Genomic DNA, 18473 nt, shown 5'->3' with positions numbered 1-18473 from the left:
TCCCCTCGCAACGGGAGCTTCCTTTCCTGCCCCGGGGAAGCTTCTGGGCGGGCGCGGTGCATTGTGGGGTGGAGCCTGTGTGAGGCAGGGGGAGCTGCAGCGGAAAGAGCCGCCAGGATGATGGTGAGTGTCATCCGCCGCCATCGCTGCGATCGCCGCCGCCATCGCTGCGATCGCCGCCGCCGCCGCGTCCCGCCACCTGAGAAAGGCTTCCTCAGCCTGTTTCTCGCTCTCAGGGCCGTGTTGGCGGGGCTGCGGCGGGGCCGGCGCGCGTTCTGGGCCGGCGGGAGGGGATGGCGGAGGCCACCCGGCCGCAGAAGCCTGCAGCTGCCCGGGGCGTAAGAGCATGTCGGGCCCCCTGTGCCTCCCGGGCTCCTGGGCCCGGGGGTAGAGGCTGGGGTGTGATGGGAGTTGTAGTCGTGCAGCCCGGGTGTGGCGGTCCCGGAGCCCCCCGCCCTGCGGCCCTCTCGGCAGCACGGCCCAGGTCTCAGCCTCCGCGGCTGCGGGGTCCCTTCGGCGCTGTCCAGCTCGGTGCTCCCTTGTTGTTGACCGTCTCGGCCACTCCCCGTTTTTTTCCGGGTTTCTTTTCCGTTAGGGTTGTGAACGGCTTTCAAGTGAAAGGGTGGATTTAGATTGGATCTGCGGAATAAGTTCTGCGCTGTGAGGGTGGTGAGACACTGGCACAGATTACCCAGAGAAGTTGTGGATTCCCTAAGTGTTCAAGGCCGGGCTGGATGAGCGATCTGGTCTAGTGGAAAGTGCCCCTGTGCATTGCAGGGGCAGGGTTGGAACCAGCTGGTCTTTAAGGTTGTTTCCAACACAAGCCATTCAGTGACTGTGAGATCTCCACTCTGGTGAATGTGGGAAAACTTAATGCATTTTCTTCCCCAAAATGTTTCCAGTATTTAGGGAGGTCTGACTGTGATACTTACCCCACTCATACTTGCAGTTTAGCCTCTCAGCCCTAGCCCTGTTGCTTTTTAGCACAGTAGTCACAGAGTCATGGAGCTGCGTGGTTGGAAAGAGACCTTTCACGTCATGAAGTGCAATTGTTAATCCAGCACTGCTAGGTCACCACTTAACCATGTCCTTCAGCACCACATCTTCAGCACCACATCTACATGGCTTTTAAAACCCTCCAGGGATGGGGTTTCCATAGAATATCAGGTTGGAAGGGAGCTCAAGTATCATCTGTTTCAGCCCTGTTATGTATGACCACAGGTGGTGGTTTAAAACTAGTGTCTCACAAACTTTGGCTGAGTTTGGGCTTTGCTTGAGCTTTGCCTGTAAGGCCCATTGGGTCTCTCACTCCAAGAAGGACATTGAGGTGCTGGAGTGTGTGCAGAGAAGGGCAGCAAAGCTGTTGAAAAGTCTAGAGCACAAGTCTTGTGAGGAGCAGCTGAGGGAACTGGGGCTGCTCAGTCTGGAGAAAAGGAGGCTGAGACTCCCTGTCTGGCTTTCTACAACTGCCTGATATGAGGCAGGGGTGAGGTGGGAGTTGGTCTCTTCTGCAAAGGAACAAGTGACAGGACAAGAGAAAATGGCCTCAGGTTGTGCTGGGGGAGGTTAGGTTGGACATGTGAAAAAATTTCTTCCCCCAAAGGGTTCTCAAGGCCTGTCCCAGGCTGCCCAGGGCTGTGGTGGAGTTCTCATCCCTGGAGAGGTTTTAAGGCTGTGTAGATGTAGTGCTGAGAGCCATGGTTTAGTGGTGACCTGGCAGTGCTGGGTTCATGGTTGGACTTGACGATCTTAAAGGTCTCTTCCAACCAAAACAATTCTGTGACTGGTTTGCTCTCTGCAAAGGGCAGTAGCACTCTCAGAGCACTGAGAAGTCCCTCTCTGCTGTGTCCATCTAGCATCAAATTCAGAACTTTGTTGAGCTGTACTGTACTGAGGAAGCCCACTTTTGGGGCCAATTAGATATGGTGCCAGAGCCTCTCCTGGAGGCAGTTAGGTGTGTTCCAGAAACATTGTGGGAGCAGTGGGAGAAAGCAGTAGGGTTGTGTGATAGCAGAGGAATTTTGAGGGGGCTACAGGTTTTGGTCTTGGTGTCAGTGCATGATGGCACCTGGCTGGACTGTGTTAGATGTTATCTCCAGGTTATCCTGCAGGCTGCTGGGGTGGGAGTAACAGCTCTGCTGTGGTTTCTCTCTTCAGCCAACACCAGTTATCCTGCTGAAGGAGGGGACAGACACCTCACAGGGCATCCCCCAGCTTGTCAGCAACATCAATGCCTGCCAGGTCATCGCCGAAGCTGTGCGCACTACACTGGGACCTCGGGGCATGGACAAGCTCATTGTGGATGACAGGGGTAAGTACTGGGCAGTGGCCTCACAGCCCTGCAGAAAACTGGCTGGAGAAGAATCTCCAAGGGCTGGAAGTGCACATTGGCTTGGAGCCTCCTACCAGCTACAGTCAGCATTTGCATGGCTGTGCTGAGCTTAACTTGCACAGCAGTGATTGGTTTATGTCTTAATGTTCTCTTCAACACCTGGACTCCAGCCTCTGCTGTTCAAGAGAAGATAATCATAGAATTGCTTTGGTTGGAAGAGACCTTTAAGATTGAGTCTAATTGTTAACCTGGCACTGCCAGGTCACCACTAAACCATGTCCCTCAGCACTACATCTGCAGGGCTTTTACACCCCACCAGGGATGAGGACTCCACTGGGCAGCCTGGTCCAGGGCTTGAGAACCCATTTGGTGAAGACATTGTTCATCATGTCCAGCTTAAACCTCCTCTGACTTAATCTGCTCCAAAATGGGTCTAAAAGACCCGTTTGGAATGGAGGCATCTGCAGAGAGCTTCTCTGTGAAACAGCCATTCTGGGCTCCTCTCCATGAGAGTGACTCCTTCACTTCCCTTTTCAGCCATCCGAGGGTTGTGTATGTGGCTGTAGGAGTGTGTTAAAATACCAAATCCCAAAGGAGAAATGCCAGTCATTTGACTGAAGAAAAAATACTTCTAAGTACAGATTTGGAACAAGAGCCTGTGGCTGTTTAGATGTGACAGAAGTCACAGCGATGCAGGACCAGGGCTTGGCTGTGGAGCGCTGTAGTGTGACAACAAGCTGAGAGCATGTTTGACCAGAAAGGTGAGATGGTGAGACTGGCTGCTCTGAAATGGCTGTATTCATGCCTCTCTGAGGTCTGCAAAGCTCCTGTGGGTGCTGGGTGCCAAGGGCTGGACCCACAGCAGACGAGCCTGACTTCCTTTTCTACATCACTCCTAGGCAAAGCCACTATCTCCAACGACGGTGCCACCATCCTGAAGCTCCTCGACGTTGTCCATCCGGCTGCGAAGACTCTGGTGGACATTGCCAAGTCTCAAGATGCAGAGGTAGGAGGAAGGCCACCTGCCTGCACTCAAAAGCAAAACACAGCAGCAGCTTGCTCACCTTGGTGCTTCTGTGGGCTTCGGTGGGAACTGGTCATGGAGTGCAGGCATTTATTCTGCCTTCTTTATTGACAGCCTGCTCTTCCATGAGTGCTTTGAAATCTTTGACACTGTTCCAGGCACATCTGATGGGGAGTTTGGAAACCTCAGGGGCACAGAGTTTGTATTTGTTGAACATAGGTGATGGGAAATGAGACTTCACCCTCCAGTGGGATTAGTCTGAGCTCAGCCCTTTGCAATCACTAGAGAATCCAGCTGCACATCTGTGAGCAGAGAAAATGATGAGATCTGATTTCCTCTGGAAGCCCTTGCCTGCTTTTTGAAGCTGCTCTGCAGCACGTGGATGACACAGAGCGTTTCCTCTCCGTGCAGGTTGGTGATGGGACCACGTCTGTAACTCTGCTTGCTGCTGAGTTTCTGAAGCAGGTGAAGCCCTATGTGGAGGAAGGCCTCCATCCCCAGATCATCATCCGTGCCTTCCGCACAGCCACCCAGCTGGTAAGGCAGCACTGCTCCTAGCTGAGGGGTGACTTGGGCTCCACCAGAGGCTGGGGAGAGGAGTTTGGTGCCAGAGGGAAAACAGCACACTGCTGGGCAAAATTCAGTAGTGAATGAGTGTGGGCAGTGACAGCAGCGATCTCATGATGTCTTACTGCAAACATCAGCTGCCTTTTCAGGTGCCAGGGAGCTGTCAGTACCAGTTAGCACCTCTGGAGCACTGGTGCTTCCTTTGGTTTCCTTCCAAGCAGGAATGAATAAATGGGATAACTTGTTTGCCATTCTCCTGATCTCTGCTAGTCCTTAGTAATCTGCACATCTTGGGAAGCCCAGCACTCCCATTAGGTTGAATCTCCTCTAGATGTGGACTCCCTCAACAGCCCTTTTGTTCCCCAGATCAATGCTGAAAGCAGTGGAGTAGCTCTGAGCCTCTTCATGATCTGATTAGATGGATGTTGGTGTGTTTCTTAGAATAACCTGTGCTGGAAGGGTTGGAACATCTTAAGTGCTTGAAACTTGAAGTGGGTTGTAAAAGAGAAGGTAAAACACAGAGAAGTTGGAGATCTGATCAGCTCACGGGCATGAATCATTAATCCAGCTGCTGGCTTGTGTTTTGACAGGCTGTAAACAAGATCAAAGACATTGCTGTTTCAGTGAAGAAGGAAGATAAAGAGTAAGTTTCCCTTCCTGATGCCCTGCTTGTGTTGCTGGGCTTCACTGAGCTGATACGAGGGCTTTTCTGACTTCTGCTGCAGCTTTCCTGAGGTCTCGAGGTCAGGCTGAGCAGCTGTGGCCCCACACTGTGGTTATTTGTGAATTTTTGGGGATTTCCTTCTGCTCCTCTGGGGAAGGTGCCATGCTGTCCCTGGGGCTGCAGCCAAGTATGTAGGCCATTGTCTGCCAGTGTGCATGGAGGAAGTTAGGTACCAAAATAAGTGGCCTGATTTCTTTTTGCCAGTGGTAGTGGAGACTGGCAGTGCTTGCTGCACACAGTGGCAGTGTGAAATGCTCAGCACTTCTCAGAAAATCCAGTCACTTTTTAGCAGTTGGACACATGAAGTTAGCTAGCTAATAGCAGTAAGAGCTGATCCCTTCAGCTGAGGTGCCAGAGTTCATTTGCTCCCTGCATTTCAAGCTCTTGTCTGCCTGATCTGATCTTAACGGAAGAGCTGCAGTAAAAGTCCAAGTTGAACTGCATCTTAAATACACCAAAATGTGATGTGAAATGCAGTCATCCTCCTGGTCAGCAGCAACTTGGGTGATGGAGCCTGGGAGCTGGATCCATATTGCCCTGATGTCCCTTACATCATAGAACCACAGACTTAGGAAGGTTGGAAAAGACCTTTAAGATCATTGAGTCCAACTGTAACCCAGCTACCATGACCACTAAACTATCTCCTGAAGCACCACATCTGCAGCTTCTTGAACATTTCCAGGCACAGGGACTGCATCACCTCCCTGGGCAGCCTGTTGCAGTGCCTCACCATGCTTTCAGTAAAGCAATTGGATCATCCACTCTGTCAGGACATACATCACCTGAGTTAATAGTTTAGAGAAAGTGCCATCTCCAGAGGGTTTCAGAATCTTCTTACTTCTTGGATGGAAAGGAAGCTGAGCTGTTTTGCTCAGGTTTGTGGTGTGTAAAAGTCAGCCAGTGTGGTCAGTGCTAGTCTGATCTATAAGGGAAAGTTGTGCTGTAACATGTGCCTTGCTTTCCCATTGACAAAAGGGAGCTGATCTTTGTCACAGTGGATTAATCACTCCAGCCATGGTGTCTTGGGAGCTTGTCTTGGGAGCTTGTGGGAGGAATCAACAAGTGAACACAACCTTGTGTGTTCTTTTTCTTGCAGTGAGCAGAGAAGCCTGCTGGAGAAGTGTGCAGCCACAGCCCTGAGCTCAAAGCTGATATCCCAGAGCAAGGAGTTTTTCTCCAAGATGGTTGTAGATGCTGTCATGATGTTAGATGACTTGTTACAACTCAAAATGATTGGAATAAAGAAGGTGCAAGGAGGTGCTTTGGAAGTAAGTTCTGTCAGAGCCTGTCCTGAAAGGGTGAGGAGACAAAGGGTTGACTCTAGCAGCCCACCTTGACAATGTTGGGAATTACCAAAGGAAATAGAATTTAATTCCAAATTCCAGTAAAGGAGCTACCAGAGCAAGACAAAGCTGTTGGTGTGAGGGGAAAGCTTAGAGAGGAGGGCTGCATTCCTTTTCTGCAGGTGGAGAATCTGGTTTTTGAGCCAGATGCTCGCTTATCTTGCTGCCCTCTGTGGTGAATGTCGTTACTGATACAGTTCTCATTTAGATCTCTGCAAAAAATCAACTACTTGCCTTGTGGGAAGCCTTTACTACTCCTGGAGCCAAAACCCATACAGTCCTGGTTGTGTGCATGAGTACTGGGCTGGGAAAAAGGCACAATGAACCCAAAGGAGCTGATCTAGTGGTGGGGAGGACAGATGATGGGCTGTGTGGTTTATACTGCACTGCTGGAATAGCTGTCATGGGTGTGTGGTAGGGGGTTGATCTGGGGCTATGGGAGAACTGGTGTGTCCCTGATAGCTACTGCCTGTATCCTGTGTAGGTTTGGGACCTCTTGCTGCAGAGTAGAGCCCATCACAGTCTCTGAATTATTTCTGTGTGGCTGCTAACTGTGTGAAACACTCTGCATGAGAATTTCCATTGAGAAAAGGTGTTACAACTACGTGACTCTCTTGCCCAGACAGCTGATGTAGTGAATTATGAACGTTTCAGCATCTGTTTTTGCAGTGTCAGGGCCTGCTGGTGTTCTGAGGCTTGCAGAAATTGGTCCCCTGGGGAGGGTGGTGCCTCCTGTTCTGGATAAAAGTGGCTCTCTCTACTGTGTCTTGTTCATCTCTTAAATTCTGCTGTCAGACTCCTTGGAGAACTGCCCAGTGATGGGGCAAATAATTTGGCATGCTGCTTTTCAGGGTGGGCTTGCCAGATCTTGGGTCATCTCATCCTGTCAGAGCAGAGAAGATCTGTGCTTGTCCAGCTTAGGAGGGGCAGGGATCCTCTGGGCTTCAGTCTGGAGAGAGGCAAGTCTGCAGTGTGGTCAGACCCTCGTGCAGTAGGAGGCTTAGATGCTGATTTCTCTCCCAGCCGTGAGGTTGAGTTCATGTCAGGGAGGGAGCACTGCTGGGCAGAGCAGTCCTGCTGTAAACCAGTCCTGGAGGTAGCGATAGAGCTTGGAAACACAAATCAGGGCAGAATACCCTCCCTGAATGTGAAGCTGTGGATGAAAAGTACCTATCTTCAAAGGGAAGAAATGGGAGAGGCATCAGAGAGAGAGCAGATTGTTCCATCCCTTGATCTGAAGATGTTGTGTATGGCATCTTCAGCTGTGGTGTCTTGAGGGGTAGAAAGGGAGCGATAGAAGCTGGTGTGTGAAGAGAGAAGAAAACCCTTGCTGCTTGCTTCCTCTGAAAGTGGGTTAATCAAAGGAGACATCTGTTGGTGAGCACTCTGTAAATGAGGACTCTCAAAACAGGGAGTCTCCTGTGGGAGTTATTAACCCTGTTGAGAAAACCTTGGGAGGTTGAGCCTAACACAGATCCCTCTTTTCAAGGACTCTCAGCTGGTGGCTGGAGTTGCCTTTAAGAAGACCTTCTCTTATGCTGGGTTTGAAATGCAGCCCAAAAAGTATCAGTCTCCCAAGATTGCCTTGCTGAACGTGGAGCTGGAGCTCAAAGCTGAGAAGGACAACGCTGAAGTCAGAGTAAACACGGTGGAGGTAAGAGCCAAAGGGAGCCTGTCACGCTTCCTCATGCCCACAAGGTATGGTGGCTGCTTGGGATAAATGGGATTGCCTTCTGCATGTCCTGCCTCCCCTGACAACAGCTGCTGGGTTGTGTTGGCTGATCTGGGAGAAGGATGTGGTAGACTTGGAGTTAAAGGCATGTTTCTGCTCAGCAATGCTATGGGAAGTTGTCAGCTGTGTGGTGACTTCTCCATGCCTAACAAGTGGCCTTCCAGGCAAGGTTTGTTAAGCAGTGCTTTGAGAGTTCTGCATACTGAACCAGACAAGGAGGCCATTTGGGCAGTTGTTCCCTTTCCATCTTGTTAAAATACCTTTAGGAAACGTGGTCATTCTCTGACACCTTGGAAAGTTGAACAATTGGAGAGTCCAGTGGAGGCTGCACAGATGCTGAGGGGACTAAGGCTTCTCTGTGAGGAGGAAAGGCTGAGAGCCCTGGAGCTGTTTAGCCTGGAGAAGAGCAGCCCCAGAGGGGATCTGATCAGTTCTCAGTAACAGCTAAAGGGTGGGGGGCTAGAAGATGGGGCCAGACTCTTCAGTGGTGCCCAGTGACAGGACAAGGGGCAGTGGACACAAACTGGAACCCAGGAGGTTCTATCTGAACAGGAGGAAAAATTCTTTGGTGTGAGTGTGCTGGAGCCCTGGAGTAGGCTGCCCAGAGAGGTTGTGGAGTCTCCTTCCATGGGGAGACTCCAGCCCCTCCTGTGCAGCCTGCTGTGGGTGACCACGCAGGAGGGTGGAATAGGTGATCTGCGGAGGTGCTTTCGGTGTCTGGCTGCAGTGTGATCTCAGAAATGGTTTCCTTAAAGCTCCTCTGCCTGCCCTGGAGAAGACTGCAGTCTTTCCTGTTGTAGCTGGCTGTTGTGTGTGGTGTTGCTGTCTCCTTTGTAAGCTGTCCCAGCTGTCTGTGGCTGCATTTCACTTCCAGGCAGAGCATGACAGGCATGTGAAAGCCTGGGCATGCCTGTGAAGATGAGATTCCTCAAGAGGGGTGCTGCTGTCTCAGGAGAGCTCTTCCTTTGGAGCTGTGGGGTTGTGCTCCCAGTCCTCTCTAAAGTGGGTGCTTGTCTCTCTTCCCTCTCCCTGCCAGGATTACCAGGCCATCGTGGATGCTGAGTGGAACATCTTGTATGACAAACTAGACAAAATCCACAAGTCAGGAGCTAAAGTTGTCCTCTCCAAACTCCCCATTGGTGATGTGGCTACCCAGTACTTTGCAGACAGAGACATGTTTTGTGCTGGTCGTGTCCCAGAAGAAGATCTGAAGCGAACTATGATGGTGAGCTGCCGTGTTCTGGAGTAAAGACAGGGAAGAAGGGGAGGGCCTCTTATCAGGGGCTGTAGTGATAGGATGAGGGGTAGCAGTGTCCACCTGAAAGGGGAGATTTCAGTAAGAGATGAGGAAGAAATTCCTCACTGTGACTGTGGTAAGGCACTGGAACAGGTTGCCCAGAAAAGTTGTGGATGCCTCATCCCTGGAGGTGTTCAAGGCCAGGCTGCATGGACTCTGAGCAACCTGATCTAGTTGAAGTTGTCCTTGCCCATGGCAGTGGATTTGGACTAAATGATCTTGAAGGTTCCTTCTCAGCCAAACCAGTCTAGGAGTTAGTTTGAACAGTGCCAGGCTGGTCATTCCCAAAACAGGGCAGCAGTGACTGGACCAAGTCACCTTTAGAGTTTCCATCAAAATCATGTTATTTTTGCCAACATGGTGGTGATGCAGAGGTGCCATGTACTGGCATCTCTTCCTTGGAGTGAACACACTAACTGCACCTGCACTGCATGTTTGTTTCCCTGGTGCTGTTACATCTTAGGGGCTGTACACTGCATCAGCAGAGGTTTATTTTCCCTACTTCTTCCCTGTTCCATCTTGAGTGGGTTGCTTTTTTGTGGATGTTCTTGGGGTTTTTTGGTGTAGCTGCTGGACTCTGGAGCCTGTGGGTCAGCCCCTAGGAGCAGCATAGTCTTACTTTGCTGTCCAGGATGATTTCTGCTGTTGGTAGCCTGCCTGGGTACCTGAGATGGGAGGGGAAGTGGAAGGGTTTTTTCCTGAGCCTGGCCTGCAGGATGTTTTTGCCTCAGCTAAAAGGCCCAGGCTGGCTCTGAAGAGCAGGAACCCACTAGACAGACTTATCTTGTGTGCCCATGTTGGCAATGTCATGCTTTACTTCCTTGCCTTGCAGGCCTGCGGCGGTTCCATCCAGACCAGTGTCAATGCCTTGTCTGATGACGTTCTGGGCCGATGCGAACTCTTTGAGGAGACTCAGATTGGAGGAGAGAGGTAAATGCAGCAGCTGTGAACCTGCAGTCCTGCCTGGGCACTCAAACATGAGTTTGAAAAGCTGGCATCTAAGCACTAGCAGGTTTGAGCATCCTAAGGTCATGGCGGGAAAGCAGGATTGGGTTACTGCTGCTTTATATGAGGCTAAGGGAGAGGGCAGGAGGAAGCTTTCATCTACATCTTACCTCTTTTCTGTGCTGTTAAGGACTTCTCTGTCCCATACTGTGGTGTCAGTGCAAACCTGTTCCACAGCAGCACTGCTGCTCCCTCACTGTCACCCTTCTTGCCTTGTGCCATTGGCAGGTACAACTTCTTCACGGGCTGCCCCAAGGCCAAGACGTGCACAATAATCCTGCGAGGGGGTGCAGAGCAGTTCATGGAGGAGACAGAACGGTCCCTGCACGATGCCATCATGATAGTCAGGAGAGCAATCAAGGTAAAGACTGGTGGAGATACTTCCCTGCCCAAGTGGCATTGGGATTGTTGACCTGGCACAGCTATAACTCTTTCTAGAAACCTTTTTGCACACCAGTGTTTGGCTGAGGTCTCTTGGGAGAGAGTGAGTGCGCTCAGCCAGTGCAGTGTGCAGATGGGCAGCAACTGAGCTCAAGGGCTGTTCTTTGGCCAATGAAGTGTGGGCTCTGCAGTGTTGCCAACTGCTTTTCAGGCTTTTGCCTTCAGCACAGATGTAACTTGGAATCACAGCATCGTTTTGGTTGGGAAAGACCTCTCAGATCATTGAATCCAACCATTAACCCAGCACTCCCAGGTCACCACTAAACCATATCCTTCAGCACCACATCTACACAGCTTTTCAACTCCTCCAGTGATGGGGACTCCACCACTGCTCTGGGCAGCCTGGTCCAGGTCTTGAGAACCCTTTTGGGGAAGAAATCATTCTAATGGCCCAGTGTCCCCCTGTCTTTACACTCCAGCAAATCAAAACCCCTGCCCAGTTTGGTGTGTCATCTGCAAACTGACTGAGCGTGCCCTGAGTCTCCTTGTCCTTGGTAAAGATACTAAAGAGAACTGGTCCCAGTACTGAGCCCTAGGGAACACCGCTCGTGACCAGTTACCAACTGCATTTAACTGCATTCCCCACCACCCTCTGGACCTGGCCATCCAGCCAGTTTTTCACCCAGCAGTGTCTGCCTGTCCAAGCCATGAGCAGAATGCTGTGGGGAAACAGTGTCAAAGGCTTTACTAACATCCAGGTAGGCAACTTGTTTGCTGAGTGATGGTGTTTTCTGCAAACTCCTCCATCTTCAAGGGAAGACAGTCTTCTGGGTACATCAGGCTGAGCCTCAGTAGGTTTAAATAGGAGGGTGGATTTTTGTGGTTGTCAGTACCCATTAAAGTCACTTGTTCCCTCTCTTGGTGACCCGTCTGTGAGGTCACTGTTCCCTGGCTGTGAAGGCAGGCTAGGAGCACCAGGAGAGGGGCACATGTGGATGCAAGCTGTGCTCATGCAGTTGCTGGTCCCTGTGGTAGATGCTGCCTAACTGGGGGCATTTCTGGGCTATGCATGAAAACGTGTTCATGTGGTGGGGCTTTGTTAAAAACAGCTTTGAGGCTGAGTGTCCTGAGGGGATGGGAAGGAGCACTGCAAGACTTTTTTGGGGTGTGTTTTGCTTTTAGAAAGAACATCCTGAGCTCCCTGCTGAAGCAAACAGGGAGGGGGGGGAAATAGCAGGACTTGGCTGCAAAGTACTGCTGCAGATCTACTTGAGTGCTTCAAAGGGGTCTGCCCTGGTACAGCATCCCTAAACGGATGGAAGTTCTTGGGCTGTGCTTGAGGCTCGCAGGGCCGGCAGCAGCCTGCACTGGCGTGTGTGAAGCAGCCTGCCTGCAGCACGTGCAGGGAAGGAGGTTGTGCCTGCAGTGCCGGTTTCCCTTGCTCTTCCAGAACGATTCTGTCGTTGCCGGCGGTGGTGCGATAGAGATGGAGCTTTCCAAGTACCTCCGGGACTATTCCAGGACCATTCCGGGCAAGCAGCAGCTGCTGATCGGTGCCTACGCCAAAGCCCTGGAGATCATTCCCCGCCAGCTCTGCGACAACGCCGGCTTCGATGCCACCAACATCCTGAACAAGCTCCGAGCCAAGCACGCGCAGGTGAGTGCCACCCCGGAGCCCGCGGCGCCGGGGCCGACCGGCCCTGGGTGACATTTGCCTTCTCTGTGCCGTTCCTGAGCCTGGTGGAGCCAGTGTAACCCAGCAAAGCCCACCTGAGCCTTGGGTCCTCTTTGATGGAGCCCCTGTGTTGTGCTCAGATCAAGGAGGGGCTTGCTGCAGGCTTCTCTGAAAGGAAGGGATCTGTTTTGCCTTTGATCGCAGCTGTCCTGTGCCCTCCAGAGCTGGGAGGCCTGGTTTGCTTTTAAGAACTGCATCATCTGTCAGGAGGGAGGCTGCTGTGCCAAGCATCAAAGTCATGAGGGTGTTGAACTTGGCCGAGCTGAGTGCTCTCCAGAGGAGCTGCAGACTGAATCATAGAGTTGTGGTTGGAAGAAAGCCCTCCAGGGTGGGGACTCCACCACTGCCCTGGGCCAGGCCTTGACAACCCTTTTAGGTGTAGAATTGTTCCTCATGTCCAAACTAAACCTCCTCTGGTGCAACTTGAGGCTGCTTCCCCTTGCCCTATCACTTGCTCCTTAGGAGAAGAGACCAAGCCCCACCTTGCTCCAGCCTCCTTTCAGGGAGCTATAGAGAGCCAGAAGGTTTCCCCTCAGCCTCCTTTTCTCCAGGCTGAACAAGCCCAATTCCCTCAGCTGCTCCTCACAAGACTTCTGCTCTAGACCCTTCCCCAGCTTCATTGTCCTTTGGACACGCTCCAGCACCTCTGTTCTTCTTGAATGAGGGTAGTGAAGGTCCTGACCTATCACTTCAGACCTTGTGGAGCACATGTGTGCACATGCTGTCCTCATTCAGGCAGTGGGGGGTTGCCCCTTGGCAAGCAAAGCAGCTACCCCAGGGGGGTCACTCCTGCCATGTTCCAACTGATATTTGTGGGCTCAGGGGTGATGCCCCAGAGCAAGCAGCTGTGTCTTGGGCTGCAGGAACTGGAGCTGTGTGTCAGGGAGGGAGACAGCCCTGGAGCAGAAGCTGGTGCTGTAGGGCTTCTGCAGGTTCTCTCTAAATGGAGCACAGCGACTCCACGAGGCCTCACAGGCCCTGCTCTTGCCACCAGGGCTTGCTGGGGTTTAGTCCTCTCCAGCATCATCCCACGATCCAGCACGGCCCAGTCTCAGCCTGTCGCTGAACATCTCCACGTTCCATGCCGGCCCCAGGGTCCTGAGCAGCCCTGTAAGGAGCCCCTCTTGCCTCCTCTGTGCCTGCAGGGCGGGATGTGGTACGGAGTGGACGTGACCAAGGAGGACATCGCGGATAACTTCGAGGCGTGCGTGTGGGAGCCGGCCGTGGTGCGCATCAACGCGCTGACCGCCGCCTCCGAGGCCGCCTGCCTCATCGTCTCCGTGGACGAGACCATCAAGAACCCTCGCTCCACCGTGGACGCCGCACCCGGTGCCCGGGGCCGAGGCCGGGGCAGGCCCCACAACCACTGAGCCCCGCCCCCACCCCCCAGCTGCTGAGGCCCCGTCGGTGTGGGGCGCAACCGCTGAGCCCCCGCCAGCCGCTGAGCCCCCGGCGGGGTGGGGCCAGGGGCCGGCGCTCCTCCAACCTGCAACGAGACAATTAATACCTGGCTTAATTAAGGGGCTGGTTAGCAGATGGTCGTTTTGAGGGCCTACAGGCAACTACTGGCCTTGGTTAATTAGAGTCAAATCTTGGCCTGGGCAGCGGCGACCTCCTGTGAGAGGCCCTGCCCCAACATTTCCTCCTCAGCACTGATCCCCTTAGGCCTCAGCCTGCCTTCGGCTTGGGAGCTGTGCAGAGCAGAGTCCTGTGTGGCGCCGGCAGGGAGGGCAGCGAGCCTGGGGCCTCTTCCTATTTATACTCATGGGTTTTGTTTTGGTTTGTTTTTTTCCTTTCTGCTGGGGGTTTTGAACTCAGCCTCAAACACAATAAAACAATGACTTCATTTCAGTGGCAAACTGCAGTGCTTCCTCTTTTCATAGAATGGTCTGGGTTGGAAGGGTCCAGTATGGGTTGGTGTCCAGTATGGGTTGGTATCCAGTCCAACTCCCCCTGCAGTAGGCAGGGGTGTCCTCAATTAGATCAGGTTGCCCAGAGCCCTGTGCAGCCTCACCTTGAATATCTCCAGGTATGGGGCCTCAGCTACCTCCCTAGGCAACCTGTTCCTAACATCCAATCTCAATCTGCTGCTCTCTACTTTGAAGCCATTGCCCCTCATCCTGTCACTGCAGGCCTTTGTAAATGGCCTCTCCATCCTTCTTGTAGGCTGCCTTCAGGTACTGGAAGGTTGTTACTAGGTCTCTGTGGAGCCTTCTATTCTCCAGAGTGAACACCCCCAGCTCCCTCAGCCTATCCTTGCAGCAGAGTTACTCCAATCATCATTTTTGTGGCCCTCCTCTGGAGCTGCTCCATCAGGTCCTTCTTTCTCTGTGCTGTTTGTTTGGGTCATGCCAGAAGGTGGTAGCTGGTCATTAAAGGATTGACCTTTCAGGCTGGTTTTTGCCCCATTTAAAAGCAGGCACTGCTGGGCAGAAGGGCCAACTCCCAGTGCACCCCAGTTCCCTCTGCTCCTGAGACAGATCACCTCTGGGTGCACCACCTCTGGTGGAGCTCTCTGATGCTACTCAGTCATATTTCTACTTTATTTTGCTTAATTTATGTCTTGCCTTTTGTTTCATGGAAGGTGTCTGACATCCCCAGCCATGGGCAGGGGGTGTGTGGGGCTGGTGGGGGTCAGGGATGGATCCTGGTGCTTGGGGCATCTCTGGCAGGAAAGCTCCCGTGAAAACTTGGGTCTGAAAGTGTTAATGGAGGACAGTGGAAGAAATTTGCTATGTATCTGGTGTCAGCCCTCTGAGATCTGATTTAATTAGGCAAGTAGCTGGTCCATTACACATGAGCATGTGACTTCACAGTGTTCATGAAGTGCTGCTGTGAGACTCCCCAGTTAGAGGCATCTGCTGTGTTCCTTTTGGTGGTGGCTTTTAAACACAGGTCCTGCCTGTCCTGTGGGAGTGTGGCCCCATCTGCCCATGGCCTGGGGCTGCCTCACCAGCCTGGCAGGGACTTGGGGAAAGCTCCATTTCCAGCTCTTGCTGTGACACTTTCTAACCTGTAAAGCTAATTCCCACCTCTGTGGGGTTGTAAGCTGGGAACTGGGAATCTTCCAGCCACCTGGGTTGATGGAGACATCAAAAATGAATCCCCTTTCTGCTTGCTGTTCTGTCCCTCCAAGACTGCTCAGCAGTGGGGTTTCTGTTTGGCTGGGTTTCTGTTTGCTTGTGGGGATTTTTTGTTTGGTTGTGCTTTGTTGTTGTTTGTTTGGCTGGGGTTTTTGTTTGTTTGGGGTTTTGGGGATGTGGGGTGGGGACTGTTTTTCCTTGTAGCAGGGAGTTGGCACAAGAATGTCCAAACTCAATTTCTCCCCCTACAACAGTCTCCTGTGGGACAGGAGTCATGGCTCTCTCCTCCTCTTGGGCTGTCAGCTCCCTTTGCCTGTCTCTGGGCTCCCCAGCACTGTCTTGTGCTCTCAAATGCTCCCAGCGGGGAGGCTGCTCCCCTCCTGCTGCCCCTCTACACCACACTGTGCCTGTGTCCCATGGAGCTGGACCAGCAGAGACCCCTGTGCCTGCAGGGAGAGGGAAATTGGAGGTGGGATGCTTCTGTAAGCCCCAAGTGGTGCGGTGGTGGAGCTGGCCAGCAGTCACTTGGGTTCAGGGTGTCCCCTGAGAGAGTGAAAACTCAATCTCAAGAGTCTTTATTCAACACTGAATCATAAAATAGCTCCTTTACACAGGCTTCTGGGGATGGTTTCTTTTGTTATTCTTTAAATACACATTGTTTACACTCGGCAAAGGGTCAAAGCAACAACATCAAAGTGCGTCTACAGGTGACAGTACCAACCAAAGTGCTAAAAACAGGGGCTGGGGCGGGCAGCAGCTGCCCAGCGCCCGCTCGCTCTGCCTGCTGTTGGACCCTGCTGCCCACAACACCGCCCTGACCCCCCCCAGTCTCTGCTACACCCCCGTCCCCACCACTCCCCCTCCTCCAGCGCAGCACCTGGCATCGAGGACCTGGTTTAGCATCAAGGAACCCCGGGATGGGGAAGGGACAAGGGGGGTTTGGTTCTCCAGACACTGGCACATCGCTGCAAGAGACTAAAATAGACCTAAATTTATAGAGGCTTAAAAAAATAACTCGGGAGGCAGCGTCGCTGCCTTCCAGGAGGGGGAGGTCACTGTCCAGGGCCCCTCGGGGGTGGCTCACCTGGGCTGGAGGCAACGCTGCCGTCAGGAAGCGTTTCAGGGAAAGGACCTCGCTGCTGGGAAGTTTCTCTTTGTTTTCCCTCCTCTGATTATCGCTCGCTCCCCAACAGCCGTCCCACACCATTGCACCTGCTTGTCCCCGGCCCCAGCCCCCTCCACGGGGCTCAATCCCAAGACTGGATCAGAAAATCCCTTTTTTTCCTGGTTTGGTTTTTTTCCTGTCGTGTGTGTGGGGGCAGTTTTCCCTCCTGTCCTCACTCCTGCAGGCCAGGGATGGCCGTGCAGCAGCTTCTGCTCAGGGCAGGAGGGACCCTGTCGCCCGCGGCGGGGATTATTTTGCCTCCCACTGATGGGGAGGGTCCTGCAATTACACCCCGCCCTGCTTTGCTCACAACAAACCATCTCCACTTGCTAAAAACCTCTCTGTTCCCTGGGTTTGTGTCTTTCTCTCCTTCTTTTTTAAAGCATTTTGTCATTTGGCACCAATTCCCAAACGCTTTCACTCCACCCGACCCGGCAGGTTTGCAGCCCCAAGGGAGAGGCAAGAAGCGATGCACCAGCTCCTGGGGTGGGCTCCTCGAAGAGCTGAGGAGAAAATGTTCAGCCACTTGAAGAGCCTTTACCAGCACCTTACCTCTACTTTTTGTTCTATTTTAACCAAATTTGAAGCCTTACGGAGGATCCAAACAAGACCTGGCCCTGGCTGTGCCTTAGGTGGCAGCGTGGACCGTGACTCATGGCAAGAGGTGGGACATGATGGTTTTGCCACTTCTGTTTGATGGAGAAGTTTAAAAGCCTTGAATGGAGACATCCTGGAAGGTTTTCCCTTTTCCTCATGACCTTTACCCCCCCACAGGGGCCCCCAAAGTGGGAGTGGAGGGATGGAGGCAGGAGGAGGCAGCCAGTCCCTGGAGCATCCCTGGCTCCTGGGGGCTCGGGGTGATGGATGATGAGAAAAATCCAGCACATGAGCAGACAGAAAAGTGTGGAGTTGGGATAAATGTGCCCTCCAAGCTGTCTTAGCCGGTGGTGTTCCTCTTGAGACCCCAGACCCACCCCCAAATTCAAGTGAAGGGGAAGGCTGAGAGCCTTGGCCATGGGGAAAATTTGGGCAAACTCACTAGAAAAGGAATAAATCGCCCCAAAAATGATCCTGTGGGAGCCAGGTCTGGCAGGAACTGGTGGCACTGCCCGTGCAGATCTGGGCATCACCATGACCCCGAGTGAAGGCTGCTCATGCTGGGCTGGCTGGTTGCACCCTGGCTTTTCCTGGGGATTGTCATCGCAGAGCCCTGCTGGGGCTTCTCTAGGCTCTAGGATGGGGTTGAGCTCCCACTGCTGCAGCCCTCTCCCTGCCGGCACCCCAACGCCCTGCAGGGTCTCACAGCGTTCCTGAGGGGTTTGGTATTTCTGAGCTCTCCAGCATTGCCAGAGGAAACAGGATTGAAACCCCATGACTGCTGTGGTGACTCCTCCAGCATCCCGTGGGGATCTGGGTGGTGCTGGAGGTTCCTGGGGGGAGCCGGGGGGAGCCATGTGCCGGCAGGATGGAGAGGGACAGCAGCAGGGAAGCATCACCACGAGGTCTGAGTGAGAAAAACCCACAGCCATTAATGAGCTCATTGCCATTAACAACTTGGGCAATTAGGAGCCACCAGGAGGGCTGGGGACATGCAGGACTCATTAACACCAAGCCTGTGTCACTGTGCCAGCCACCTTCATCCCCAGATGAGGAAGAGGAGGAAGAGACCTATCCAAGCCCCGGAGAAATGGGGGAGAAAAACACCTCCCACTTCCCATCTCCTAATCCTTGAACCTGCTCAAGGTCTTGCCTCAGCACAGGATTTTTTTTGCAAGAAAGTGGCTTTGCTAAGCCAAAAGTTGGACTCTTTGGGAATGCCCCAAGGGGAAGTGGATGGTTTGGTCTGGTCTTGGTGAGGCACCAAAGCATCACATTCAGGTGAGACTGCCCTGCCACGCCGCAGAAAGCTCTCACACGGCCGCCCACACTCCACGCCGCCACGGCGAACACCGGCGGCTGCGGCTGCTGGCGGCACAGGCTTCACTGCCGAGCGCAGAAGGCTTCTCCAAGAGTCCTCAGCATCTCCCCTTGCTTCCCATCACCCTGTCTTGGCCTTCTCCATCACCTGGAGGAGCTGGGCCAGCG

At 53.0% G+C, this 18473-nt stretch overlaps 1 protein-coding gene across 1 annotated transcript; it reads left to right on the top strand.

Annotated features, from left to right (window-relative positions):
- Positions 1-10: 10 nt before the first annotated feature.
- Positions 11-13591, top strand: CCT7 (chaperonin containing TCP1 subunit 7). The gene is made up of 12 exons (XM_054172136.1): positions 11-123; positions 2158-2311; positions 3232-3338; positions 3768-3893; positions 4514-4566; positions 5744-5915; positions 7480-7644; positions 8759-8947; positions 9852-9949; positions 10253-10385; positions 11856-12062; positions 13286-13591. Exons 1-12 carry the CDS (start codon positions 118-120, stop codon positions 13508-13510), a joined length of 1635 nt encoding a protein of 544 aa, XP_054028111.1. The 5' UTR covers positions 11-117; the 3' UTR covers positions 13511-13591.
- The last annotated feature ends 4882 nt before the right edge of the window (positions 13592-18473 follow it).

This window comes from Dryobates pubescens, chromosome 23, assembly GCF_014839835.1.
Source record: "Dryobates pubescens isolate bDryPub1 chromosome 23, bDryPub1.pri, whole genome shotgun sequence".
Lineage (NCBI taxonomy): Eukaryota > Metazoa > Chordata > Aves > Piciformes > Picidae > Dryobates > Dryobates pubescens.
This window is presented reverse-complemented; position numbering and strand designations above follow the sequence as displayed.